The sequence below is a fragment of the Leopardus geoffroyi genome, chromosome E1, assembly GCF_018350155.1.
Source record: "Leopardus geoffroyi isolate Oge1 chromosome E1, O.geoffroyi_Oge1_pat1.0, whole genome shotgun sequence".
Lineage (NCBI taxonomy): Eukaryota > Metazoa > Chordata > Mammalia > Carnivora > Felidae > Leopardus > Leopardus geoffroyi.
Genome location: NC_059330.1, coordinates 30,633,487 through 30,661,109, shown reverse-complemented (window position 1 = coordinate 30,661,109; position 27,623 = coordinate 30,633,487). Strand labels below are relative to the sequence as shown.

The following is a 27,623-nucleotide window of genomic DNA, read 5'->3' as shown; positions in this document are numbered from 1 at the left end:
GGAGGTACGGGGTGGGGAGGAGGATGAGATGGGCTAAGGAGCTGTTTCTGAGATGGCGTTAGTTTCTTCCTTTTCCCTTCCGTCTATAAGCCTCCTCACTCCCCTAGCTCCTGCATCTTGCCCGAGATCAAGTCCAGCGCTTCTCTGGTTTTACTTCTCTTCCATCTTCACGATCTCAGGCCAGCCCCGCCCACCTCCCTAAGCCCGCCCCTCCGCGGCCACGCCCCCTAGGCTCCTCCCTCCCCATAAATCCCTCCAGCGCCCCATCGCGCCTCTGGTCCCTGCCAATCACGCTGGACCACCCTCTCGGCCCGCCCCAGAGCGCACACCCGGCGGGTCCGCGGCTTCGCCCGGGAGGCGGAGAAGCTAGGGCTGCCAAAAGATGGAGTGTGGTGCGGCCGGCGGCTTCTCCGAGGAGCAGTTCCGGGAGGCCTGCGCGGAGATCCAGCGGCGCGCGCCGGCAGGGCCCAACTGGGAGCTGCTGGTGGAGACCCTGGGCTTCAGCATCTACGGACTGCTGGACCAGGTAGCGGCCGGCCAGCTGGAGGATCCCAGGCAGTCGCTTGTCGGGGCCAACCTCCCCAGGGGAAGCGCGGGGCAGCGGCCTAGGAAGTCAGGGCCGGAGTTGGTCACGCGGAGCAGGGAGGAGGGAGCGCAGGGGCAGTGCTGGCAACTGACTTTGCCCCTGCAGTTGGGAGGTCATCCGAATTCAGCCTAAGTCTGAGGCCCAGGGCGGGAGTGGTTTGTTGGAAGCTAATGATAGGGTTAAAATGCAGGATTGCAGAGTCTGAGCCCCATGCACTTGGCTGCAAGGGACGTGGATCCTCTTCCCGGGTGGGTGCCACTGATGTGTGTATGTTGGTGGGGTGGAGAGAACCTTAGGGTTTGCATACAGGTGGAAAGGAGACCAGACTTTTCAGAAACTGACTGGATGTGCAGGGTGATAGTGTGTGTGCAGAGCAGTGTGGCTGAGAAGGGAGCTAATATCATCTCAGTCATTTTAGTCATTTCATTTCACAGCTGCCCCTTTCTTGTAAGGGGCACTTAAGAATTTAGTCTGAAGCTTTAGGGAGAAGATTAACTTAAAGGGTAGGAGGAATAGAGTTGGTTATTAAGCAATTCTCCAGGCACTCCCGGAGGCCTTTGGAATCAGGTAGCTTTCCAGGTGGAACGATTGCGTTGTACCTGAGACCTTTCATCAGTTACAGTGAGTGATAGTAACTGAAGGCACATGGGATAATAAATCACTTTTAGGCAAGTGAAGTGAAATCAAGGTTTACTGGCAGAGAACCAGAGTAGTATAGAGTAGGGAGGCACTCTGAACGTGTGTGTAGCAGGGCCACGGGGTGTGACAAAATGAACAAGAAGCTCACAGTCCAGCGCAGGTGGAATTAATTTCTGAGTGTAATTTCATTAGGTGCCTTGGTGCCAAAGTGGACATGTTTTCAGACAAAATCTTTTATTCTTCTGACCATTCCATTTTCCTTACCAGCCATATCCAGGCATTTGCCAAGTTTTGTCAGTTCAGCTGCTCAGACAAGCCTGATATCTGGCCCCCTTCCTTTCCCTTTTCATTCCTTTGTGGTTGGCACTTTGGATGGTACCTTTCACCTAGAGTTGCAGAAGACTTCTGGCCTTCCTCCTTCCTCTCTGATCCCTTCCATCCTACACATTACAGCCTGATCAGGCACCTGAAGGAGAGGCTGTGGTCTTACCACTCCCCTTTCAGTGGCACTGTTGATTGCAGAATTAATACTATTATAATAGCTCACACACTGCATGCTGTCTTATGTTCCAGGCACTGTTTAAGTGCTTCACAGTTATTGACTTACTGAATCCTCATGTCAGTCTTAATGTAAGGCACTGTAATTATCACCTTTTTACCTATATGGAAATGAATGTGTGCAAAGGTTAAGGTGATTGCTCAAGGTCTGAACTGGGATCAGAACTCACCTGTCTACTTGCAGACCTGTGCCATGAGCAGGCTCCTGCATTGCCTCTCTGAGAGAAGTCAAATGCTGCTGGGTAGACTGTACAGATCTTTCTCAACTTATGATGGGTTTACATCCTGATAAACCCATCATAAGCTGAAAATATCATAAGCTGAAAATGCGTTTAATACACCTCACCTACTGAGCATCACAGTTAGCCGAGCTGATCTTAACTGTGCTCAGAATGCTGTCATTAGCCTATTGTTGGGCAAAATCATCTAACACAAGGCCTATTTTATACTAAAGTGTTGAATATCATGTAATTTTTTGAAGAGTGTACTGAAAACAGGATGATTGTATGGGGTGCAGAATAGTTGTAAGTATAGTGGTTCACTGCCCCTGCCCAGCATCAGAAGGTACTATATCACGTATCACTAGCCCAGGGAAAGATAACAATTCAAAATTCAAAGTACTGTTTCTACTGAATGCATATTGCTCTTGTGCGTTTGTAAAGTCAAAAATTATAAGTTATCCTGTCAAGTTGTTGACTATTGAATTGCATTAATGCTTTTTATTTTATCCTGTTTCTTTTTATTTTTTAATGTTTATTTTATTAAAAATTTTTTTTTAATGTGTACTTTTGAGAGGGAGGGAGGGAGAGAGAGAGAGAGAGAGAGAGAGAGAGAGAGAGACAGAGTATGAGTGGGGAAGGGCAGAGAGAGAGACACACACACACACACACACAGAATCCCAATCAGGCTCCAGGCTCTAGGCTCTGAGCTGTCAGTACAGAGCCTGACATGGGACTTGAACTCACTGACTGCGAGATCATGACCTGAGTCAAAGTCATCCACTTAACTGACTGAGCCACGCAGGTGCCCCAATGTTTGTTTATTTTTGAGACAGAGAGAGAGAGAGAGAGACCGAGTGGGGAGGGGCAGAGAGAGAAGGAGACACAGAATCCTAAGCAGGCTCTAGGCTCTGGGCTGTTAGCACAGAGCTTGACTAGGGGCTCGAATTCAGGATTGTGTAATCATGACCTGAGCCGACGATCAACAGACTGAGCCACCCAGACGCCCCTCATACTTCCTGTTTGTTAATACCATCTAAAGATTTCCACTCTATTGAGATGAGTGAACTAGTTTGGTCCCAACTTACATTTCCAGCTTTATATCCCATGACTCATCTGCACACCCCTTGTCCTCCAGCCAGCCCAGAGCACTCTACCCTTTACTCCAGTGAGCCTGTGCTTTCTTGCTTTTGTGCTTGTGAGCTGAGACAGTGCCTGGCTTTCTATTGTGTCTTGTTTCCATTGTGTATTGTTACATTGCAGGGCCTGCCTCCCTCCTGTGGGGAGGACATGAGTGGTATTCAGAATAGTTCCTATCCCTACTAACAATACCATATGTCTTATTTCAACCTGTTTAGGGATAAGGGCATTCATGGTACACTGATGTAAATTATAGGTGCTCCCAGGTAACTTCTTTAAGTTTAAAGGGCATGGGATTCCAGTAGGTGTGCCCTGAGCCTCAGCAGCTAGGACGGAGGGCCATTGCTCCATGGCCACTTTGTTCTCCATCTGTATTAAAATGTCAGGAGGCCCTACTGAGTTAGGGTATAAGCCCTTTCCTAGAACCCTTCCTGGGTTCTAGCATTTTCCAGCATTATTTGCTGCCTGGCCCACTTTGCTAGAGCCTCATTTTCTTTCCAGTTTGACTTCACGTTTTGCCTTCTTCCCGGAAGAGAATTCCCTCTAATTTCCAGTTAGTAAATCTTTCCATCCGAATACCATACCTTATCAAAAGTGAATTCACTTGTCCCACATTCTGCATAGACCTGCACCTATCTGCCCCAAAACCCTTTTCTGTCTTGTGGGCCAGTGGTGTTTAATCCACCCTGCATGTTACCATTATGTGTCTTTTCTTCCACCAACCCAAACCATTTTACACACATGAGTGTATATGGCCTTGGGTCCTCAGGTCCCCAACTGGGGGCTCAGACCAGAAGACCTTGGTCCTTCTGTTAGTCTTCATCTTGATTAATCTACTTGACTATTGCTGCAGGTGAGTCCAGGTGAGGTTCAGTATTTCAGTCTTTGCTTTCTGGCTTTTTAAATTCCAACAACTGGGGTAAACAGAGTGGACTTGTATGGAGCCCTTTAATGTTGAAGGGCCAACAGGGTACAACTGGTCCATCTAACTTTAGCTAGTGCTACTTTGCCTCAACCCCATCAACATTTGCTTCATTCATCCTGTTTCTTAATAACCATCTAAAGATTTCCACTCTATTGAGATAAGTGCTCTGATTCTCCCCTCTCTTTCCCCATTTTCTTGTTAGTCTAATTTTTCTTGGCATCTTTAACATCCATATAAGGGATACTGAGATAGGTAATCTGGTAAGTCTTCTTGGATTGCTTGAATTTTGCAGCAGTAAGGTTACACATAGTACCCATGCAAAGGGGACCTCCTCTATCAAAGTATTTACCATGATTTGGCTAATAAGCATATTTAATAGATGAATATCTCCAACATGATAAAGCCAGTCCAACATGACTTACATATAAAGCATATTAGTGGCCTCATGGGGTGGGGTAGGGAAAAGCAGGTAACACTGGGAATTTTTATGATAGAAAGAATCGGGCAGCCACCCTTCTCAGTGTAAACAGATTTTGCAGTGGCTTTTATCCATTCCACCAGGTTGACTGTTCTCTTGGGAACAACCTACTATGTGTCTGGATCACGTATAGACATTTATGTTAATCCACCATGAACTGTGACGATGATCTGTTTTGCATGTTTTGAAAAGACTGAAGTGTAGGGGCATTTTAGTTATCTGGTGTAAAAAATAAATTATATTAAAAAAAGATTGTAGCTTTTTCTGTTTATGTTTTTTATTTATTTTTGAGAGAGAGAGAGAGAGAGAGAGAGAGCGTGCAAGCAGGGGAGGGACAGAGAGAGAGGGAGACACAGAATCTGAAGACAGGCTCCAGGCTCTGAGTAGCTGTCAGCACAGAGCCCGACACGGGGCTTGAACTCACAAACCGCGAGATCATGCCCTGAGTCGAACTTGGAAGCTTAATCGACTGAGCCACCCAGGTGCCCCATAGATGGTCACTTTTGATATACAGTATTTTGATACTTTTTCATTTTCTCTTTTTCTATTAAATCACAGGTTTTTGACTTTGAAAGTTTCTTTGAAACCATTCTGTTCAATGCCATCATCTTTTTCATTCACTTCTTTTTTCTACTTCCTTTGCCTGCTGTTTCCTTCCTCTCTTCTCTTTTTTCCTCCCCAGGTTGTAATGTCAATAACTTACCGTTACATAGTGATTTAATTTACAAAATGCTGTCACGTGTAAGTTTCCTTTATCCCTGTAAACAAATCTGGAAGATAGGTAGGGACAGGCCTATTTTCCTATTTTACAGATGGAAATAATACCCAGTTGTTAAGTGAGCCACACAGGACCTAATTACTTACTAATAACTAGACATGAACCAGCCTACTTTGATAAGCTTAGCACCAAATAAACAGCTTGCTTCAAGGCAAGAATTACTTTCTCTTTCTGGAGGATAAGCAAAACTAGCCCCGAACTGCCACATGGTATCGTGGGAAGAACATGGGTTTTGGAGGCAGACAATCCTGGGTTAAAATCTCCATTCTGCCCACTGTCATTCATTTTTTTTCATTCAGAGAAGATTCATCAAAGTGCCTCCCATGTGCTATTGCCCTCACAGGCACTGGGGATAAACAATGAATGGGAAGATGTGCCACTGTTCCAATGAATGAGTTCTTGAACAATGAACGACATTCACTGATGAGAATAAACCCATAGCATGTAATGATACATTGGGTGAAAAATGCTATGAAGACAGTAAAGTGGGGTAAAGGGATAGAGAGATGGTATCACAGTGGTGGCCAGGGATGATGTGATGTGTTTTAGATGAGGGAATCTGGAGAACCCTTCTGCCAAGGTAACATTTGAGTGGGAACAGAAATGAAGCGAGAGATTGCATCATGCAAATATCTGGAGGAGAAATGTACCAGAGAGTGTTTTCCAAAGCGCAAGCACATTAGGATCACCCTGGGAGCTATTAAGACATGACCAAGCCCTACTCTAGAATCCTGGAATTAACTGATCTGGGTTGTGGCCTGGGTAGTCCTTTGAAAAACTCCCCTTTCATTACAGGGGTTGATCATTCTGTTGTCTCTACTTTTGTGTATGTTTGAAATGCTTCATAATCTGGTTTGTTGTTGTTTTTGTTTTCAATGTTAAAACTTCCCAGGAGGTTCAAATAGACTTGCTGGGTTTTAAATCACTGTAGTAGGGGGAACACTGAGTGCTAAGTCCCTGAGTCAGGCTAAGCTTGCCTTGTTTTCCAGGAAGAGCCAAAAGGATACAGGACTGGGGTGAATCTATGGTTGGAGAGTAGCCAGGGGCCAGGCCCCACTTACTAGCTGGGTGATGTTATTCAGTTATCTTTTCATTTTGAAATCCCAGCTTCCTCATTTTCAAAACAAGGATAATATTTACCTTTCAGAATTACTGACCTCTCAACAGTCATCAAATGAAATGGTATATGGCACAATGGTATTTCTTTTTTTTCTTCTTTTTGTGTTTTATTTCTAACCAGTTGCCAAGTGATGCTGAAGCTACCAGTCCAGGGACTATACCCTGAGTACCACCAATGTATGGGGACCATCTAGAATGGTGCTGGGGGGTGGAGAGTCCTAGAGAAGCAGTGGAAACTGAAAGGTAAGAGGGAGAAAGAAGAATATCTTAAGACAAAAGCAACACCATTTGAAGACTCACTCTCCTGATTTTTAAGTTAGTGGCCACCTGGGGGAGTGAATGTTGACTTCTGAGCTGTGCCAAGAAGTCTCCCTGGTAGAGAAGGGCCACAGGTCACTTACAAAAGCGTTCCCAGTGATCTGCAGTCAGGTCTCCTTGGAGCTCTGGGCCACATCATCATGCCAGTTGACACTGTGACATGCCTACAGAGAGTGTGAAATCAGCAGGCAGAGCTTTGCACCCTCACTTTAGACCAGTAAGTAGTGGTCTGAGCTGATGGGGTTAATGGCTTGACTTCTTAACATTTTTAAATCTGAATGTCTGGCGCTATGAGAAGGGACTGCCTGCAGTGTGCCTTTGTCCTTTAATGGGCCTTCTAATCAAGAAGTTTGCTCAGGAGCTGACGGCTCTTTTCCAGGGACTGTTCTTTTCTATGCTGTGTACCTACTAAAATACAAAAAGCCTGGCATTCCTGGGAAAATGGTGTTTAGCCAGGCTTGGCTAAGGGAAAGTTTGGCCTTTAGGTGGGAAGCACAGATTTAACTCCCACAAGAACAGGTTTACTTCAATGGCTGAGAAGTTTCCACTAGCACCCCACAGGTGAGATCATAATCGTCAGGAGTGTCTTCACTTCCAGATTACAGGACTGTTCTGCCCCCTTCTCTCACCCTTTTACCTCTCTGCTAAGGGAGGAGTAGCTACCGGCATGAGTGACCTAATGATTATTGGACCTGGGACACTTATGGAGCCACATTTTACCAGTGGGCAGGGCCACCATGTCTGAATGCAGAGCACCCATGTGTGGCATTCTTCTACCTGCCACAGACTGAGGCCAGCTCTTGTGCTCTCTTGCTCATGCTCGCTCTCTCTCCCTCTGTGTCTCTCTCTCTCTTTTTCCATATTTCTGAGCAAGCAGCTGGATGGATATATCAGAACCTCAGGTCTTCCCCTCCTCACCTCTCTCTCCTGATGAGCATGTGGTGTGAGACTGTGTGAGAATGCTGGTCCCAAGGTTTAAGTTGAGGGGACTGAGAGGAGAGGGCTGAGTAGGACCTCCCACTCCTGTCTTGGTATAAGCCAGGCTTCATACCCTCACCCTGTCTTTCACCAAATTCCTCCATGGGGATCACAGGAGGTGACTATTAATAAAGCAAAACTCTGATTTTCATTGGGCCTTTGGGACTCTGAGAGCAGAAGTGACTTGTCAGCAAAGATTTGGACATTCTGGATCCTTGGACACAATACCATACCAATTGAAGCAGGGGGCTGAATTGGAGCAATGTCAAGTGCAATATGGTTCTTGCTGGGTCTTCCAACCTGCTGTTGACATCAGAGTCACCACCTATGGGCGGAAGGAGAATTCTAGGGGGCCCTTCGGTGGGAATAGTTTGTTACTTCACAAGCTCACAGTCCCTGGACATAATTTTGTGAAGCTATTTTATCCATCAGGGAAATTATGTAAATGAATGTATTCATGTAAGAAAGGGAGCATCCATGCAAATACGAACCTTTGAATTTTAGTCTGGGACTTTTAATGTGTTTTGTTTTTTAGGGGGGGAGAGAGGGAGAGAGAGAGAGAGAGATAGAGAGAGAAATAGAGAAAATATGAATGAGCCAGGGAAGAGGCAGAGCGGGAGACAGAGACAGAATCCTAAGCAGGCTGCATACTCAGTGCAGAGACCCATGCTGGGCTTGATCCCATGACCCTGGGATAATGACCTGAGAGGTGAAATCAAGAGGTGCCCCTTTAATGTGTTTTTATGACCCAGAAAAGCTTAGATGGGGTGCCTGGGTGGCTCAATCGGTTAAGTGTCTGGCTTTGGCTCAGGTTATGATCTCACAGTTTGTGAGTTTGAGCCCCACATTGGGCTCTCCGCTCTCACTGCAGAGCCTGCTTCGGATCTTGTCTCTCTCTCTGTCCCTTCCCAGCTCTCTCTCTCTCCCTCTCTGTCAAAAGTAAATTAAAAAAAATTAAAAAAACTAAAAAATTAAAAAAAAAAAGACCCAGAAAAACTTAGAGATAGACTTAACCACCTTATTTTGCCATTTAGTTTAGGATAGATACCTCTCCATAGCTACCTTTGGGTGAATGAAAACTCCAAAATATTTGTTCATGTGCTTGTTCAAGCAGTCTTTAGGACCTATTGTGTGCCTGGCATATGCTAAATCCCGGTGATACCTGATGAATAAGACAAAGTTCATACCTTCAAGAAGCTTTAAGACAATAAAACAAACACTTTATATGTTATATAGATCTCAGTTTCTGACTTCATCATTTTTTTTTTTTTTCTCTCTTGGAACATCTTTTAACATTTCTTCCAGAGTAGGTCTGCTGCTGCTGAATTCCTGCAGTTTTTATTTGTTTGAAAAACTTTTTATTTCTCCTTCACTTATTTATTTTGAGAGAGAACAAGGGTGAGCAGGGGAGGGGCAGAGAGAGAGGGAGAGAGAGAATCAGAGCATTGTCAGCACAGAGCCCAACGTGGGGCTCAATCTCACGAACCAAGAGATCATGACCTGAGCTGAAATCAAGAGTATGTCGCTTAACTGACTGAGCCACTCAGGAGCCCCTCTCCTTCACTTTTGAAGGACAGTTTCACTGCATACAGCATTCTAGGTTGGTGGATTTTCTCTTTTAATACACTATATATTTTATTCCACTGTCGTTTTACATGGATGGTTTCTGACAAGATGTCTGGTGTAACCTGCATCTATGTTTCTCTATAGGTCAAGATTTTCTTTTTCTTTTCTGAATTTAAATAGGATATATTTTGCTAACTAACTTGGATGTAAATTAAAAATAAGTTAGTTAAAAAAAATAAATAGGGTATATTTAAGTTTTTTTTTTTTTTTGTATTTGTATTTGTCCCGCATGGCGTGCTCAAGATGGGCAGATTTACTTTGAAGGGTGGTCTGAGCCTGCACAGTAAACACCCATGTGATTCAAAATAAAACGTAAATATGACTACGACACAAAGTTTCCTCTCTTACATGTGTAATTGCAGTACGACTCATTGGCAGTTCAGAGTTTTCCGGAGTTGTATGTTTTGGAAGTGGTGGTAGCAATGGTCTCGAGCAGGGATCACCAGACTTTTCCTCTAAAGGGCCAGCGAGTAAATATTGGAGGCTTTGTGGGCCAAGAGGCAAAATGGAAGATATTATGTAGGTGCTTATATAACCACCTAGAAATGCAGAAACAATCCTTAGCTTGTGGACTGTTCAAAAATAACCAACAGGACAGATTTGGCATCACCTGGCTAAAATATGTTTCTGACGCCTGATTGCTCTGTCATTTTAGGATTTATGAGCCTGAGACTCTAGCTGGGTTCTCAGTTTCCTCATCTGTAAAGTGGAAGTAATTCCTGTTCTGCCAAATTTGTATGGGGATCCAATGAGAAGATACATTTTGAAACACACAGTAAATTAAATGGTTTTTGTTGTGAGCCATAGCTAAGTGTATATGTCCTACCCAATATACTCCCCAGAGGCCTGGTTTATACCTGTTGTCCTGATGATATTTTTACCACATCCCTTTCACTCTCAAAAGTATGCTGGTTGGAATGATAAATAATACGGTCATCCTCGCTATAACTATATGCACTTCAGCAGCTTTCTTATTTATCCAATGGTATGTTTGGAGAGGTCAGTGACAATCCAGAGGCAGTATCACAGACCATGACCTCAGCTCTCCGATCACTGGCTGCAAGGCCAGGTTCTACGGTCATTATTTGAGTGACTTTAGGTGAGTTTCACAGACTTTTTTTTTTTTTTTTTTTTTTTACAGCTCTAATGAGGTATCATTTGTATACCATAAAATTTACTCAGTTTAAGTGTACAGTTCAATGAATTTTTGTAAATGTATAGAGTTATGCAGCCTTCATCACAGTCTAATTTTAGAACATTTGTGATATCCCCAAAAGACACTTCTTGTGGTTATCATTCCCAGTCTAGACAGCCACCAATCTGCTTCCTGTCTCTGTAGACTTGCCTTTTCCAGAAATTTCTCCGAACTCCTTTAGCCTCAGTTTCCTTGCCTGAAAAATGGGTTTCCCAATGAGCCACACCTCATATTATCATTGTGTGGATTAAGTGAGATAATCCGATATCAGTCCAGTGTCCGGTATTCAGTAAGCGCTCAGTGAATGTTAGCCATCATTATTATCTTACCTAGCTATGTGCAATCCTTAGGGATTAAACCTGCCATGTTTTTGTAGAGAGATCTAAAATACTAAATCAGATTTACTCAACTGCCTTTTTTTTTTTTTTAAATGTTTTTATTTGTTTTTCAAGGGGAGAGAGAGACAGAGCATGAGTGGGGGAGGAACAGAGAGAGAGGGAGACAGAATCTGAAGCAGGATCCAGGCTCTGAGCTGTCAGCGCAGAGCCCAATGCGGGGCTTGAACGCACGAACTGTGAGATCATGACCTGAGCCGAAGTCGGACGCTTAACTGACTGAGCCACCCAGGCGCCCCACAACTGCCTTTTTTTTAATCTTGATACACCCTTCCAAGTGGCAGCTGTAGCTTGATTCCTGTCATTAGAATTGATGCTTTTTGGTGAAAAATGCTTACTTTTCATAACTTCAGAGCCTGTTTACTTGCCACAGAGTGGCTGGAGTTGGTCAGCTTCCACAGTCAAAGTTGAGATATTGTCCCCTCCTGAGGAATGGGAATGAGCTCTTCTTTGAGAGGTTAAGAAAATTCAGCACACACTCAGAGGTGCATTTCCAGGATTAGACAAATGTGATTTATCAAGACTGTCTCACAGTCAGTGAGGTCAATGCAGATGAACATCATAATTTACAGAGATGGGGTGACACCTTTCTGGATCAGGTGGGGGAGAGGTAAAGGAGGTCTAACAGATTAGTCCTCTGAGGGAGCTGCAAATGTTAAATGCAAACATTGTGACATTTTGGCATTTCTCATATGTAAACACATGAGCTCTTACAGAATTTATCCTGCTCAGGACAAATAAGTGTGCTGTTGGCAGTAGTGTTTCTCAAAATATGTTAACCTTATAAATGCAGTTGAAAATAAAATGTTCAGTTCTTTTATGCATTTGAATCAGCACCAAGAAATATAACAATCTGATGTTTAGACAAGTGCCCCAGAATAACAGAGTATCTTAAAAATTACTGATTAGTGAGATCAGTAGCAAATCGCCAAACCCTGTCCCCACACCTCCACCATTTCTTCATTTATAAAGTGGAGATAATAATATGCTTACCTCACAGGATTATTTTATGTATTAATCACCAAGCACAGTGCCTGGCTTCATACTCCATAGATGTTAGTTTCTCTAAAAAATGTGCATTATGTTACAGTTCTGAATCCTCAATTATTTAATATGGAAAAGGGGATCATTGTACCCACCTTATGAATGACAATGACATCTAATATCTGCTAAGTACTTACGTGTGAGGCACAATGGTAAGAATTTTAGATGGATTAGCTCATAATCCTCATAATCATCCCCTTAAGTACAAATTCATTAGACCCACTTTGCAGCTGAGGAAAGCAAGGCTAGTGGGTAGAAGAGCTTTGACCCTACTGGGTTGTGACTCTGAGCCCATGCGGTAACCACCATGGGGTATTTTCTGGTTTTTGAGATGACCCTGGAATAATACACGTAAAGATAGCAAAGCACTAGTCCGTTGAAAGTTCTATTATTCATCCTTTCCCATTCCTGCCTTTCTCCTGCTCTGGATCTGATCTCTACAGAAGAGGCATCTAAAAAATATTCCTCTGGCTGCTTGGAGGCCTGTTAGACAAACACACCAGGCTTAAGGCCTCAGGGGAGCATCTCAGTGGGCGGTCCATTCTGGGTGGTCCAGGGAAGGAGCAAGAGCACTGGCTTGGGGACCAGAAGGAACAGGTTCCCGTCCAGGCTTTGCAACCAACAGCTTCATCAGTGGGACCCTTGGCAAGTCACTGACCTCTTTTACGTAAAGGTCTAAGGCCCCTTCTGGCTCTAAGATGCTATGTGATGGGTCTTCTTTATCTTAATCATTAGATTGTGGTTTGGAACAATGGTTTGAAGGAAATGTGCAGACAATAGGGCTAAACAGGAGACACTGAAGGAAGTAGAAGGGCCCATGTCACCTTCTTTCTGGCTGTCCCAAGTACTAGCTGTGGGACTCAAGCAAGTAATTTAGCCTGTCTGAGATAATTTCTTCACATAAAGATGGAGATAACACTAACATCCCCATCTCTATCACAGAGCTCTGTTAAAGATTACATGAGGTAATGAATATAAAACTGAAAACTGAACAATTACTAGTATTAGTAAAATAATTTATAGCAGGTCAAAGTGACCAGAAAACTTCAAATACAGAATGCATGGCTATTGCATGACTACTGACATCACCAGGGGGAAGTATGTTCCAAGCTCAAAAGCCAAGAATATGTGTATGCCCGATTTCTTCCCAGGGCCAAGGATACAGCAGGTCCTAGCAAGTTTGTAATTTCATAATAAAATGTATGTTAATTTTTTGTAATTATACTTTTTTCTGACCTAGTGGAAGGAGGTGGCACTTTCTATAACAGTGTGTGGAGTTTCAGATATGCAAAATTAAATATACTTAATGTTGATTAACACTGGCCATGATCTCTTCCCTCTCTTCCTTGACAATGCATTATAGCAATGCTTATGTACTTCTGTACTGTTTTAATGGATTTATACATAATAGTTTTTCCTTGTAAATGCATCTAAGTCTTATCAGCACTATTCTGGCCGTCTGCTTTTCTACTTTAGAGTAATAATGCCAAGTAAAATCAAACCTGGACTCACAAGGAGAGACTTTTATCCCCAAGGATTATTGCAAAGTGGGGAGAGAGATTATTGTAATAGGGAGAACGCTTTGACCATAAGATCTGTGAATGTCTCAAGAATGAGGCAAAAAGAGTTTTTCTTTTATAGAGATGAGTAAACAAGGTGAGAAACCAGTGTGAGGAAGTGAGATAAAAGGTGGCATGCCTGGATAGTAGATCAGAGAATATTTTGCCCTGAGGCTAGTCTGTTCTCAGGAGGGGCTGTATGCTGGCTCAGCCTGAGGGTGGGCCAACACTTAGGGGAAGAATGAGAGAAACTTAACCAGTCTGGTTCACAAGCATTTTGTTCTGATCAGATCAGTGGGGACAAGCAGTTCAGCTAATCATTTATGAGGCAATGCAAGGGAATTCAGAGCGTCTGTGTCTGGCCTTGTCACAGGTAAACAAGGGCAGCATCTGGGAGTCTTATCTAAGTCCTATGGGAATGATGGTTCTTTGCAACAAGCTCTTTTCTGGAACACAAAGGAGAGGGGAGTTTCTTAACCTTCACTGTTCCCGCAAATCACAGGACTCCTGTAAAATTCATTGTTGGAAAGGATCGTTTTTATCAATTAAGATTGCTTTTAGCTGCAAGTAACAGGAAACTGTACAAACAGTGACTCAAAGAGGGGTTTATTTTTCTCATTTAACAAGTAGAGCAGGGGTCAGTAGTTGATGGCACTGGTTTAGCTGATGAATGATGCCAGTAAAACAATGAGTCTTTTTAGTCTTCCTCCTCATGTTTGGTACCTCTTCATTACAAAATAGCTGCTGTAGCTCCAAATAGCCATAGTCAAACCAGTGTAGGAGACCGGCAAAGTCATTAGTTGTGTACATTGCCACAGAGGTTCTCTTAGCAAGAAAGAAGGCACTCTGTGCTATGGTAAATCTTCTGTTTCTTCTAGTCACTGTATTCTACACAAGGTATTTACTGATTCTCTACCACCGAATAATTTTTTTTCAATTTTATTCATACATGGAGAATTAGAAAAATATACACCAAGTTTTACAGCATGATAAATGGAGACATTCTTACAAATGGTTTTCTGGAGGAGCTTCAGGAAAGCCAAGAATCTCTTAAGTAAACTTATTTGGAATCATTTATTGAATCATCTACTGAATCTTACACATAATGCAGAAAGTTTATATTTCTAATTTTAAGGAGATCTTACACATCAGTAATAAAAACTTTGCCCAAATCAAGCCAAGCTTTATTCCCTTTCCTATCAAACTATTTGCACAAACAATGGTACCCAATCCTGATGAGATGTTCCTGTGCTATTGGCAAGAGTATACATTGGTATAAATTCTTAAAGCCTTATAAAAAGCATGAAGAACCTTAAACTTATAAAAAAGCATATAGAACCTTTACTAAAATCTATCTCTAAGGAAGCTTTCCTAATGGAAAAAATTAGAATTATGGACCAAGTTGGTCCATCTGAAATAATAATTATTCCAGCAATATTTATATTTGTAAAAATATTAGAAACGAAGGACTGAATAACTAAATTAGGTCTGATCTCTCCATAGAGAATACAAGTTGTTTAAACTATATTATTCCGATTTTGTAACATATAGAAGTATTTATGTACTTAAAAGAAATATGTCAAATATTACCAATAGATCTTTGTGGATTATGGGGTTACATGTCATTTATATTTTCCTTATTCAGTTTTTTGCATTTTCCAATTTTCCTATAATGAATATTATTTCTACAGTTATAAAAAATTCACTTTATTTTTTAAAGGAAAGTAAAATCGTGTGTATGTTTGCAGAGATCCTTGTCAGAAAGAAATAATAGGTGAAAAGGTGCCTTGATCCAAGAATTTTGGTGGGCTGTTTGTTACTTGAAAAGAACATTTTATTGATAGACAAGGGAAGTGTTACCAAGCATTTTGTTCCTCTGGAGTCCTGGCATCTCTCAGTTCTGCCACGAAGGGAGTGTTTAAAGGAAGTTGTAACAATAGTTCGTTCTTCTGTATTCACATAAATCACATCGTTTTATTTTTCTCTTTCTAAGAGGGCTTTCTGTTTTTCTTTTCTGTGATATGTATAGGACTGAGGTCACTAAGGACAGTAACTAAATTCAGAAGGGGAAGGGAACCAGTGTAAGGAAACAGTTTGTCTTAATTTATCCAGATAACCAAAGTTAACTCATGTAAGCTGAGATCATTATCTCAATGCATAATTATCCCTTTTGCTCAGTATGTACAGAAAATGGGGCCCCAGCATTCCTGAACAGGGAACTGTCTCTCTTCCAGAGATGATTTTTTTTTTTTTTTTAAATTTTTTTTTTCAACATTTATTTATTTTTGGGACAGAGAGAGACAGAGTATGAACGGGGGAGGGGCAGAGAGAGAGGGAGACACAGAATCGGAAACAGGCTCCAGGCTCTGAGCCATCAGCCCAGAGCCCGAGGCGGGGCTCGAACTCACGGACCGCGAGATCGTGACCTGGCTGAAGCCGGACGCTCAACCGACTGCGCCACCCAGGCGCCCCCAGAGATGATTAATAAATGTATGAGTATGTATAAACCCTCACTGTCTTCCCATCTGTGTGAGGGGAGGGCACAGGAGGGAGAAGGAGGTATTTCTCCTGATGTTTGTCTTTCTTTTGGGGTATACAGACTAGCAGATCTAAATACCTCGCGTGCTGTGCTCACAGCATGTGAGGTGTTTAGATCTGCTAGTTTGTCATTTGCTGGTTGGAAACCTTTGGTATAAAGTCACATACTTTTAGAGCTGGAAGAACTTTATGAATTCCATTTCAATTGCATCTTCCATTTCTTACCAGTTAATTTAACAGATAGATGAGATTCTTAAACTAGGATATGTTTTGCCCTGGGTTATGCCCCCTGAGCCAGGAAGCCCTTGTAGCCTCAAGATCTCTACAAAGCTTCACCATGTTTACCTCTTGACTTCACATGTTCGATTAGCCAATAACATTGCTTTAGCACATGGAAGAATGTGTCATTCTAAAAGCATCATTTTTGTTTTATTTGTTTGCTTTTGCATGGAACTTAATCTAAAAGCCTTTGGTTTAATCTTAACAGTAAAGCCTTTAGGCAAGGGGAGGGTCAGGAATTGTTAGTTGCCATTGTAGGGAAAGTGAAATGCATAACATGGCCAACTCTAGCGCCAGAACCCTCACAGAGGAGGATATGGTCTCGCATGAAGGAAAAAAAAAGGTCGGAGGTGGGGGGGGGGGGTGGTGGTGGTGCGGGGAGAGGGACTCTCATCCTTTGGAATCTAGAAATGGTCTCTCTCTCTCTCTTTTTTTTTTTTTAATAAAGAGGACTAATGTGATTTGAAGCTGATGTTTTATACACAAGTTCTTTACATAAAAAGGAAGTTGTTGACAAATTCTTTCTTGGCATTGATAAAAACAATGTGTTAGGTTTCATTATGCCCCATGGATATCTAAAATAGTAACCTGTCCCCTGAGCATTAGCTGCCTATATGACACTCCCACTTGGATGTTTAATAAGCATCTTAAACTCAAAAGTAGAATTCTTGATATCCCCATAGCTCACATATCACCTCTTCCCAAGTGTTCTCTATCTTAGAGCATGGTCTCATTTACCTAGTTGTTCAAGCAGAGGTTCTAAGTAATTCTTTACTTTCTCTTCTCCACAGGCAATCTGTCAGCACTTCTTGCTAACATTACTTCTAAATATAACCCTAAATCACTGACTTCTCTCAATCACTGTTGTCACCTCCTTGTTTAAATCACCATCATCTCTTGTCTGGACCATTGCACTGGTCTTCAAACCATCTCCTTGCTCCCTTATGATCTATTTTCTACCAAGCATCAAGGATCATCTTTTTATTTAGTGTTCCTCTGTTTAAAGTCACTCATTGGTTTTCCTTAGTAATTAGAACAAAATCTTTATCCCATCACCCTGGTTTACAAAGCCCTGTTGTGGAGTCTGGACACCACCGTCTCTCTGACCTCAGCTCCTACCACCTCCCCAATCCACAGTTCTCTGGATCTTATGACTTCCTGTTTTTTGAGCATGAAGGTTCATAAACGTGAAGATCTTCCCTATACCAGGAATGGGTTTTCCTTATCTTCCCATGGCTGGTTCCTTCTAATATTTAGAATAAGATGTTCTGATAAAGGTTATCCCTCATAGAGGTCTTTCCTGATAACTTGATTACGTAGGACACCCCTTACCCCCAAAACAGGCACCACTGATGACATAACTTTCCTTATATACTATTCAAATTACCTAGATAGCATTTATAGCCACCGCCACCACCACCACCAATGTCTACAATAAATGTATGATCCACTAGAGCAGGGGCCTCATCTGCTTTTTCATTATTGTGTTACCAAGACCACAGAGGAGGTACTCAATAATTGGTGTTGTACGAACATCTGCTTTTCATATGCTGTGTCATCCGGCTGTCTATTTGGAAATCAATAGATTGTTTTGCCTGTTCTGTTTTTACAGCAGACGGGACTTTATGAGTATAAAGTCTTTGGTGTTCTGGACGACTGCCCTCCGGCTTTACTCGCAGATGTCTACATGGACTTAGACTACAGAAAACAGTGGGACCAATATGTTAAAGGTGAATAACATCTATTATTAAGAAAAAAAAAAATCTAGAAAGTAGAATCTATTGTTAACTTATTCCAGCTAGTAGAAAGCAACAGGTTCAATTTCTACTATGTTATGTTTTATTTTTAATTTTGGCATGAAAGTCTTAAGTGTTGGGCTGAAACGTGAGTCCTTTGTGATTCCTTTGTGATTCCTTGCATTCCCTTAGCTGCTACTCTCCAGTTTGCTCTGGGGGCTCCTTTGTTCTCACTGTAAGTTCAACATCATCTCACATACCTAGGTAGTCATAGGCAGCTTCTTGGAGGAGGTGGTGTCCAAGCTTTGTTTTGGAAGTTGAATCAAAGTTTTATCAACAAGAAGAATGCATATAGGTGAGAGGGTGAGAAGGTGAGGGGATGGTGGGCTTGAGGCCATCTGAGGCCCAGGGAACAGCATGAATAAAGGGAGGAAGGCATGAAACAGCATGGTGTGTTCAAAAACTGTGAGCAGTTTGGTTTTATTGTGTTATTGGGGTAGCAGAAGGTAGAGCTAAGGCAGGAGGAAGGTCCAGAGCTCCAAGGCTCCAGTTCTTAGACTTTGCCCTGAAAGTCAAGGAGGAGGGGAAGGGTGATGCCCTGAAGGAGAATGCCACCTGTGAAAGGCATTAAATAGGGGTTCCTCCTGTCACTTAAAAGTGGGAGTGGCCTCTGCCAAATCAGTCACAGTGGAAGAGAACTGCAGAACTAGCCAAGGTGCATGTAAACTCTGAAAGACCTTTGCTATAGTCAGGACTTTTGGTTGCAAGCAACAAAAAGTTAACAAATGCCAGTGTAAGAAATGGAAAAGAGTTTATTGGTTTCATGGCATTGAAAAGTCCAGGGGTATCTGACTTCTAGGACAGCTGCATCTAATGCTTAAATAACTTCTCCATCTCGACTCAGTTTTCTTCTGAGTTGACCTAATTCTCAGGCAGATTCTTATGTCATGGCAAAGATGGCCACCAGAAGATCCAGGCTTATAGTCTAACCATATAGATAATAACCCCACGGGAACAGGAAGGAGCATTCCACTTTCCTGCTCACGGCAGCCAGAGCCCCAGAATTTGCTCTCATGGCCTCCTGTGGATGTTTGTCATGGTTGTGGTCTCCTAGTGTTTTCCAGTACCCTTTCTATCTAGGAAGAACTGTGATACTTGTCCATTCAAGGGAGAAGCCAGATGTTCTCTGTCCCAGTCTCCTCAGGGATGTAATATAGATGTTGCCAGTAAGACACACATGCAGCTTCAATGTGAGAGAGAACTGCAGCATACAAAATCAATTTTCTGGCGATGGTCAGGGCTAAGGTGTCTGACACTGGGAGAAACAGTTGCAGAGCCTCTGATGTTTGGTACTTGGCATCAGCCATTCACACTATGGTGTCTAGTCCGGTAGCAGAAGTAGTTTGGCTTCTCTGGAACAATCCTGAGGTTCTAAGCCCAGCTCTGGTCCTTCTAGATATTCTGTGAGCTACCTGAGGGCCTTTACTAAACCACAAGGTAAGACCCTGGCCAGATGCACCATCCCTGAATGAATCACTGTGGCCACATCTTGCTCATTTTCCCAGCCCTGAAATTAATGCTGAGTCAGTCCTGCTTAAACCGCATAGTCAAGGAGGGGAAGGGTGAAGGAGAATGGAGATCACTGGTTCAAGAAGGGGGAGGTGATGCTGAGTATGCAAAGGTCACAGATGTCTACTTCTTCCCTTCCTCTCAAGGGCTGTCTTTAGTCTCTTGTGGCACCAATGGGCAAGCTCTTTAATCCATGGTCTTCTAATAGATTTTCCTCCCAAAGCTGAATTAAAGAATACTTTTCCCCCATCAGCATCTCCTTAAGCGTCTGTCATGGTTACTTCAGCAGCCTTGGCTTGCCTCCTTCTTTAAATAAATGCTTAGTATGAAGGCATACTGCACAGCTTGGGGTCAGAGGGTGTACATGCCATTGAATTCTTTTGCTCTCTCCAGCCAAGTTAGCTGCTATTTGCACACTATAGAACGATGAAATATTAAGGGAATCTGGTCATTGCAGTCATGGTAGTGTGTAAAGAAACAGGGGAGAGAAGCAAGACACTTAGGGTTAGCCACAGCTATGCCACTTCCTAGCTGTTTAGGAAGGACACTGCCCTGGCTAGAACCTTCATTTCCCAGTTGAACGCACTAGACTGGGTGACTCAGTTCAGGGCTAGCTGTAATAGGTCAAGAAATCTAGAGAGAGAAATCAAAAGCAAAACTACTGGTACTCTAGTGACATCTGCTGGTTGCCCTGATTTTAAAACCTGAACGTTTATTTTTGGATGCCTGATTTTGTTCCATTGCATTGTATTTGAGAATCTTGCTTGTGCTATACAATGGACACGTTTGGTTATTTTATTTTTACTGTGTTTTAATGTCTACCAGACTCTGCTCTTGGGCAACAAGCTTTTAGCATTAATGAATCTTATTTCTCCTAGAATTCTGTGCCTTATGAGTTAGTGGTTTATCATTACCCTCAGAGATAATCATAACTAGGCTTCTTGTTAAATGAAGCCCAGAAAGCTTCCAGATACATTAACTTCTTTTGTTCTCCTTAGAACTCTATGAAAAGGAATGCAATGGAGAAACCGTGGTCTACTGGGAAGTGAAGTACCCTTTTCCCATGTCCAACCGAGATGTATCCTTTCTCAAGGCACATCACTACTTGACTTCCTAAGTGTTTCTGTGCCCCTTGGCTATTGCCCAGTGGTGTCATGACCATGGCAATGTGGACAGTGTTGTCCTTTGATTCTTGCAGAAACATCTGCTGAAGCTGTTGCTTCTTGTGTGGCTTTTGGAGACCTCAGAGTGTGATTTCTGGGCCTGACCATGTGGAGCGTCTATGATTGTGGTCACTGGAGGGCAGCTCAGACTTTCCTGAAAAGTTTTCTAAGGCTTGAATTTGTTGGCTCCAGAAAAGGGGACCTGGAGAGAAGTTCTTCTAGTGTTTACAAATTCCCTCAATCTAGAGGTGGAAGTGAGCACCCAGGGAGGTAAAGTGACAGAGGCATACATACAGAGTGGGGACTGCAACTCACACCCTCACTTTTCCAGCTCTCCCCATCTCGTCTCCAGTTTGAGTGACCCCACAGCGATCCCTCCTTGACTGGTGGCTCTGGGTACTGGGGATATGTTTCTTCCCCAGTTTCCTCATTTATCATTAAAGCAGTTGAATGGAATGTGGGGAGTTTTAGCTAACACTACAAGGTTCTAGGAGGCCTTCTCGGGACAAGCCTCCTATGGGGGATGGAATTTCAAGGACAGGCAGGGTGGGGGCAGGATGACTGAGGGGTGAGGTTTCCACTCCTTCACTGTCCTCTTCAATCACAGCAGTCAAGTGTTTTACACACTGAATTTCCATAGAAGATCCTTTCAGCAAAGGGTCTTGTGGATTAAAAAAAGTTTGGAGAGCCACCGAATTTCTAGCTCTGACATTATACAAGCTTGTATGTTCTTAAATAATTATTCACAAGAAAGAGAAGGAGCATGCGGGTGTGTTTTATAGAAATTGTGTGTGTGTGTGTTTGTGTCTAAGTGTATGTGTTTACCTTGGCTCCAACCAGATTATAAAATCCTTAGGGGTTTCTTTCTTTCTTTCTTTCTTTCTTTCTTTTTTTTTTTTTTTTTAACGTTTGTTTATTTTTGAGACAGAGAGAGATAGAGCATGAACGGGGGAGGGTCAGAGAGAGAGGGAGACACAGAATCCGAAACAGGCTCCAGGCTCTGAGCTGTCAGCACAGAGCCCGACGTGGGGCTCGAACCCACGAACTGCGAGATCGTGACCTGAGCTGAGGTCGGACGCTTAGCCGACTGAGCCACCCAGGCGCCCCTTAAGGGTTTATTTCTTGCCCGCATACTGCTAGGTAGTTGGTACACACATGGTACATATTTCAACAGATCGTGGATTACTTCTTAGGTTTTATGTGGTTACCTCTGATCCTACCAACAACTGTGCAAAGTGAGTTCCATCACCCTCATGTTGTAGTCAAGGGAACTGATGCAAAGAGAAGTCAGAACTTTGCTGTGGTTTACACAACCAGTGGGTGGCAGAGGCAGGTTCTGGACCCAGGTGCAGCTCTTTCCAGAGATGGTGACCTTGACCAGGGCATGAGTCCATCTCTGACCTCACTGTGACACTGCTGGGTAGGTCTTAGGAGTGGACACTTGGGGCTACTTGGAAGTTCTATTTAATTGGCTTTCCAGGCCCCACAGTCCCACAGTGAGTTTCTCATATGCACATATGTCTCTCCACTAAGGGTTAAATTTTTGAGAACAGAGAATAGTGCAGTGGAAAAGAACATTCATTTTGAGCCAGAGATCCCAGACTGAATGTGAGCTTATTCCCTGATTTGTTGTGTGATTTTGGAAAAGTCCCTTCGCTTCTCTGGACCTCAGTGACCTGGTGGTTCTCTGTTCATAGGCTCTATGGAAGGTCCAGCAACCTCCCAACCCTTTGAAGACCTTTGCCAAGTCTTAATAGATCAGCTGATTTTTCCTCAATGGAGTGTCAGGTGATATCTGTCACATGAGCTGAGCAAGTTTTGGGAGAGAGTAGGACAATCTTGGCTGTGAGGAAAGAGGCCTGGGGGAGGAAAGCCAGAGCCAAAGCAAATTCATTTCTCCCCCAAGACATTTAAGAACTTTACTCGTCAATCCACAGAGAGCGGGGGCAACATCCCATCCTGCAGGCTGTCTGAGTGAGGGCTGGGACCACTGTGGGTGCCACAGAGACTCTGAGGTGGCATGGGGCTATGGTTGTTGCTGTTATAGTAAGTATAATTGTGTTATACTTAGGGTGGTTTTTTTTTTTTTTTTAATTGTTTAGTCTTTGAATTCCTTCTAGTGCAAAACCTAAAATTCTATTGAGGCCTGTCTAGCTATGAAAGTCTAACTAGGTTTGGGGGCCAGATCTGGGTTTGCATTCAGGTTCCAGTTGAGCTATGGGTCTTTGGCAAGTTTCTTTACTTTTCTGAGCCTCAGTTTTATCATCAGTAGGATGGGGATACTTACACCGAACTCACAGGGACCATTTCAGGGTCAAAACTGGTGCTACATGTAAAGCACATAGTAATGTCTGAATAAATGGTAATTCTCACTGCTTCTTAGGATTAAATTATCTTCTCTAGAATAGTGCCATAGACATAGTGAGTGTTCTACAAGTGTTTATTGAGATGAAATGGCTTTGTTATTTTTGGTGAATCAATGTTGACCCAGAGAGGACATCCACCTACTAAACATTCAGGTGCTTAGGTTTCTTCCTATGACCAGCAGGTGTAAGTAACATTGCTTGGCCATCCTCTGTGCATAGAAGTCAGCAACTAGAGCTTTGGAGGAGGGAAGGACAAAGTTTATGGGGTGCCTGTTCTGCCCTGGTTTCTCCAGTGCCCCCACCACGCATGCCTGCTGAGCAGTGTAACCCCCTTTCCCTACAGAGGGAAACTTAGCCTCAGAAACAGGGAGTAACTAATGCAGAATCACACCACTGATGAGTGATCAATCCTCTGATACCTCACAGTGCCTTCTTAGAGAAAGGAGGAGGGGTTTCTCTATATAATTAAAAGCATCAAGGACTCGTTCACAGGTAGGTAAGGCATGCTGTCAGATGAGAACATCAGACAGTATGGGACACAATCTTACAGCGCAGGTAGAGAGACAGGGCAAGGAAGTGAAGTAACAGTATAAGGGAACAAATGCCAGGTGAGAGGAACAGAGTCCTCTCCCTTTGCCTCTGGCTTGTGGGGTTTCCTTCTGCCCATCTGTAAGGCTGGCATTGATATCATGCCTTGACTGGCACTACAGTACGTCTACATCCGGCAGCGGCAAGAGCTGGACGTGGAAGGGCGGAAGATCCACGTGGTCCTGGCCCAGAGCACTTCCGTGCCGCAGTTTGCCGAGAGGCCTGGTGTGATCCGGGTAAATCGGTACAAGCAGAGCCTCGCAATCGAGAGTGATGGCAAGAAGGGAAGCAAAGGTAAGGCCGGGGTGCATGTTGGTGCGCTGACCAGGGCCACCTGTATCAAGGCCATGCTGATTGTGAGGCACGTAAAATTCATGGTGCTTATTCCCCGAGTTCAGAGGATGGGCACGTGTAGAAGACAACACCCGGAGAGAGACTCCATTCTCCCCCAGAAACTTGAGTTAGATCTGACTCAGCCCATTCTTTACTGACTCTTGCACTGTCCAGATGAAATTAGAGCCAGAAGGTTTAAAAACTCTCACTTTAGATTGGTCCTCGGGATACGTACGTTGGGCCTGAGGGTGGGCAAGAAGGCTGGCAGCACTGTCTCTGAGGACGCAGCTCCTGCCCAGCAGAAACCCAGAGACTCAGGACTTGCCTCTCTGGAGTTCCAGCCCACGTGGAGAAAAGCTGTGAGCAGAGTAGGCATACGCAGCCGCCTACAGTACTGGAACAAGCGTGGCCTTGCATGTGAGGCAAAATCTGAAGCTTAGTTCTGACGCTTTTCAGATGTCACCTTGGACATGCCACCTAACTTCTCTGAGCCTCCATGTTATCATTTATAAGCTCGAGTTTGTTCTTACCGACCCAATTGTACCATGAAGGTAATAAAGAGAGAAGTAATTAAATGAGATACTATATCCAGGTGTATAGAACATTGCCAGGCATTTAATGAGTAGCAGCAAAATGTGCCTGTGACTGTGATTTAAAAATGTTTACATATAAATATTCTGGGAGACAGGGAAGAGAAGTCCTCCTGAATCCTGTGCTCCCTCCCTTCTTTCTGAATCTAAAAGGGGAAGGTTGGCAGGGTTTGTTTTTGTCTTTGTAACATTTTTCCTCCTCCTGAATTGTCTTTTCTTTCTCCTCTAGTTTTCATGTATTACTTCGATAACCCGGGTGGCCAAATTCCGTCCTGGCTCATTAACTGGGTCGCCAAGGTGAGATCCCAGGAGGCAGGAGGGGGAAGTGTGTTTGACAAATGTTGCCTTAGTCCAAGGGGCCGTCAGGCTGAAGAGACATCCTATCTCAGGCCTAATGAGGCTCTTTTATGAAGCAGCTTGGTTGAGTGACTACAGTTAGGACTGAGGTTGCCAACACCCAGGATGTGGAGGCTGGGACAAAAGACAAAGAATCCTTAGCTGGAATGTCAGACCCTCCCTGCCGGCAACACCCTGCTGGGATCACTGTCTGGATCCTCCTGACAATAGCCTGCTCATTATAGAGAAAATGGGGCCTTTAGACCCTGCCCTGCTTATGGAGGAGTCTGGAAGGCTAACCTGGCTCCAGAGACAACCAGATGTGTCCAAGCCTGGAAGCCCCCAGTTTTGTTACTGATGTTGTGTTGTGTTTTGTTTCCCTGTAAGGAGAGGGAACTGCTGTGGTACTGGATCACTGCAGACTGCCTAGGGGCCTGGCTTGATGAGAATCATTCAGCCTGCTTTGGAGACCTCCTTCCTGGTGGGAGGGCTCAGCACATTCCCTGGAGAGTGAAAAGCGCACAGGCTTTGAGTCAAATACATGTGATTTTGAATCCTGGTCCTGCTTCTTTCTGTAATCTAGGGACGCCATCAATTTCTTCCCTTTTAAAAATGGAGATGGATACTACCGACCCTGTAGAGTAGTAGTAAATAAAGCAGTGTCTGGGGAAAATCTTGTACGAAGTTCGGCACTGACTAAATAATAAAATAGCCTAACCCTTTGCCCCCACAGCCTCACCATTTTCTAATTCTGTAAAAGAAGTCCTTTCTCTGATTTCTGTGGAAGAATCCCACAACCCAACCCAATCCCATTTCCTATGTTTTTTCTCTCCAAAAAATGGTGTCTCAGAAACATCTTAGCTTTTTACTAGTGAAAGCCAAGGCATACAACAGTGTCCCCTGGTGTCTAGTCTCGCCTGTGCCTTGGGTCTTCTGTCATTATCTGTAGCAACGTTCTGTTGAAATTGGACAGGGGACCTACTGTCATATTTATTATTCTCAAGGCATCTTTGTTTACCTTTGCCACATCCCAAAGAATCAGGAGTAATGTCTGTGAAGACACAGAAGTGACAAGTGTTCTTTGCTTTGCAGAATGGCGTTCCTAACTTCTTGAAGGACATGGCAAAAGCCTGTCAGAATTACCTCAAGAAAACCTAAGAAAGGGAACGAATGGTGTGTCCATGGAACGACGTCTCTGCAAGTGCCACAGCCCACTGATGCTCAGCTTTTCTTTCACTATTCTATCTTCGGAGGCCTGCACACTGTCCCACGCATCGTCCCCAAGTGTGTTTGCCTGATGCCTGGCTTCCTTTCCCACTCTCCCCACCCCGGGACTGGCTGCCTTCTTCCACTATTGAATGTGGGTCAGATTAGGGAAACTTTTGCTTGTTTATTTTTAAAAAGGGAAGTCCTCAATAGGGAACACAATCATTCCATTGTGCCATTTTAGGGGGATGGGTGGCTGCAGGAACAACAAATGCAAGGGCAACCAATCCTGGCAAGCTGGCTCCTTCCCAGAATGTGACTTCTTGCAACCCAGGAGGGGCTGCTGGGATGCCATCCCCTTCAGACTGGACTCTTGGTGCATTAGACTGGGAGACACGTGCTGATGTCCATTTGCCTGATGCTTTGGTGTGTTGATTTGGCTGGGGTCTGAGGTGATGATCCAGTAAGTCTTTCCACCATTTGTACTTGTAGAAGATCCTGAGCTGTTTTGATTTCAAACCATGTTTAAACACATGGCAGGCCTGATTACACACTTAATGTGATAGCCATGTTTTCTCATCATCTATGTCTGGGATTCTCCTTCCCACATGCCACTGGAGAGAGGCTGACCATACCTCACTAGCTCTGCATTTTATCAGAAACTGAGGCATCATGATGGCTCTCTGGCGGTTTGCAAAAGTCAAAATACTGTGCGCACAGCTGTGATAAAGTGTCTTTATATGCAATAAAATGAATTTCCCTTCTAGAATGTTTGAAGATTCTGAAGGGATAAGAGTTCACAACCAGGGAAATATTAATTAGTGGATTGGATGACTCTACAACTTTTTTCTCAGGAATTCTACCTAAGATGTCTGCCTCTTCTACCGCTAAAAGATACATCCAGTTTCCTGTTTTCTCCTGAATTTTGGTAGAGCAAGATATTCTGTGGCTCAAGGCATAGCCTTAATGATCTCAGGGAAAAATTTTAACCACTGTGTGTGATGGCACTGAACCCTGATTAGGGGTCATAGACATTTAGGATGTAAAGCCAGAAGCAAAGGATTTATTAAAATGGGATACCTCAGACTGTATGTTTTCTCTCTGGGAAGAAAACAGATTGAATACCAATAAATACAACGTGACATAAATTTGTCCTGTTTGTAGTTTTCTTCGTACCTTGCTCCTTTTGTGAGAATAAAACAGTTGGGCCTCATTTGTTTGCAAGACACATCCAACCTGAGTAATGAACTTGAGCATAAACAAGAATTTTAGGTGCACTTACATGCAAGGCCAGGTGTAGGATGGACTCAGGTTAGGGTTGATAAGACTGACATTAGAATTTGGCTACATTTGTCTTCAGGTT

At 43.5% G+C, this 27,623-nt stretch overlaps 1 protein-coding gene across 4 annotated transcripts; it reads left to right on the top strand.

The window, feature by feature from the left end:
• The first annotated feature begins 247 nt into the window (after window positions 1-247).
• LOC123603424 (phosphatidylcholine transfer protein) lies at window positions 248-27,408 on the top strand. 4 transcript variants are annotated; one of them, XM_045488314.1, is made up of 7 exons: window positions 422-526; window positions 6,563-6,684; window positions 17,986-18,103; window positions 20,677-20,756; window positions 23,918-24,089; window positions 24,948-25,015; window positions 26,147-27,408. In XM_045488314.1, the coding sequence occupies exons 3-7, from the start codon at window positions 18,061-18,063 to the stop codon at window positions 26,210-26,212; spliced, it is 429 nt and encodes a 142-aa protein (XP_045344270.1). In that variant the 5' UTR covers window positions 422-526; window positions 6,563-6,684; window positions 17,986-18,060; the 3' UTR covers window positions 26,213-27,408. The 4 variants fall into 4 exon arrangements, with proteins under 4 accessions (XP_045344268.1, XP_045344267.1, XP_045344270.1 ...); XM_045488312.1 differs by lacking the exon at window positions 6,563-6,684 and having other exon boundaries at window positions 248-526; window positions 17,989-18,103; XM_045488311.1 differs by lacking the exon at window positions 6,563-6,684 and having other exon boundaries at window positions 253-526.
• Window positions 27,409-27,623: the final 215 nt, after the last annotated feature.

Coding starts and splice junctions, on each gene's coding strand:
- LOC123603424 (XM_045488311.1), top strand. CDS start 383: ATGGAGTGTGGTGCGGCCGGCGGCTTCTCCGAGGAGCAGTTCCGGGAG. Junction 18,104..20,676: donor GTGGGACCAATATGTTAAAG/GTGAATAACATC, acceptor TGTTCTCCTTAG/AACTCTATGAAAAGGAATGC. Junction 25,016..26,146: donor TCATTAACTGGGTCGCCAAG/GTGAGATCCCAG, acceptor TTTGCTTTGCAG/AATGGCGTTCCTAACTTCTT.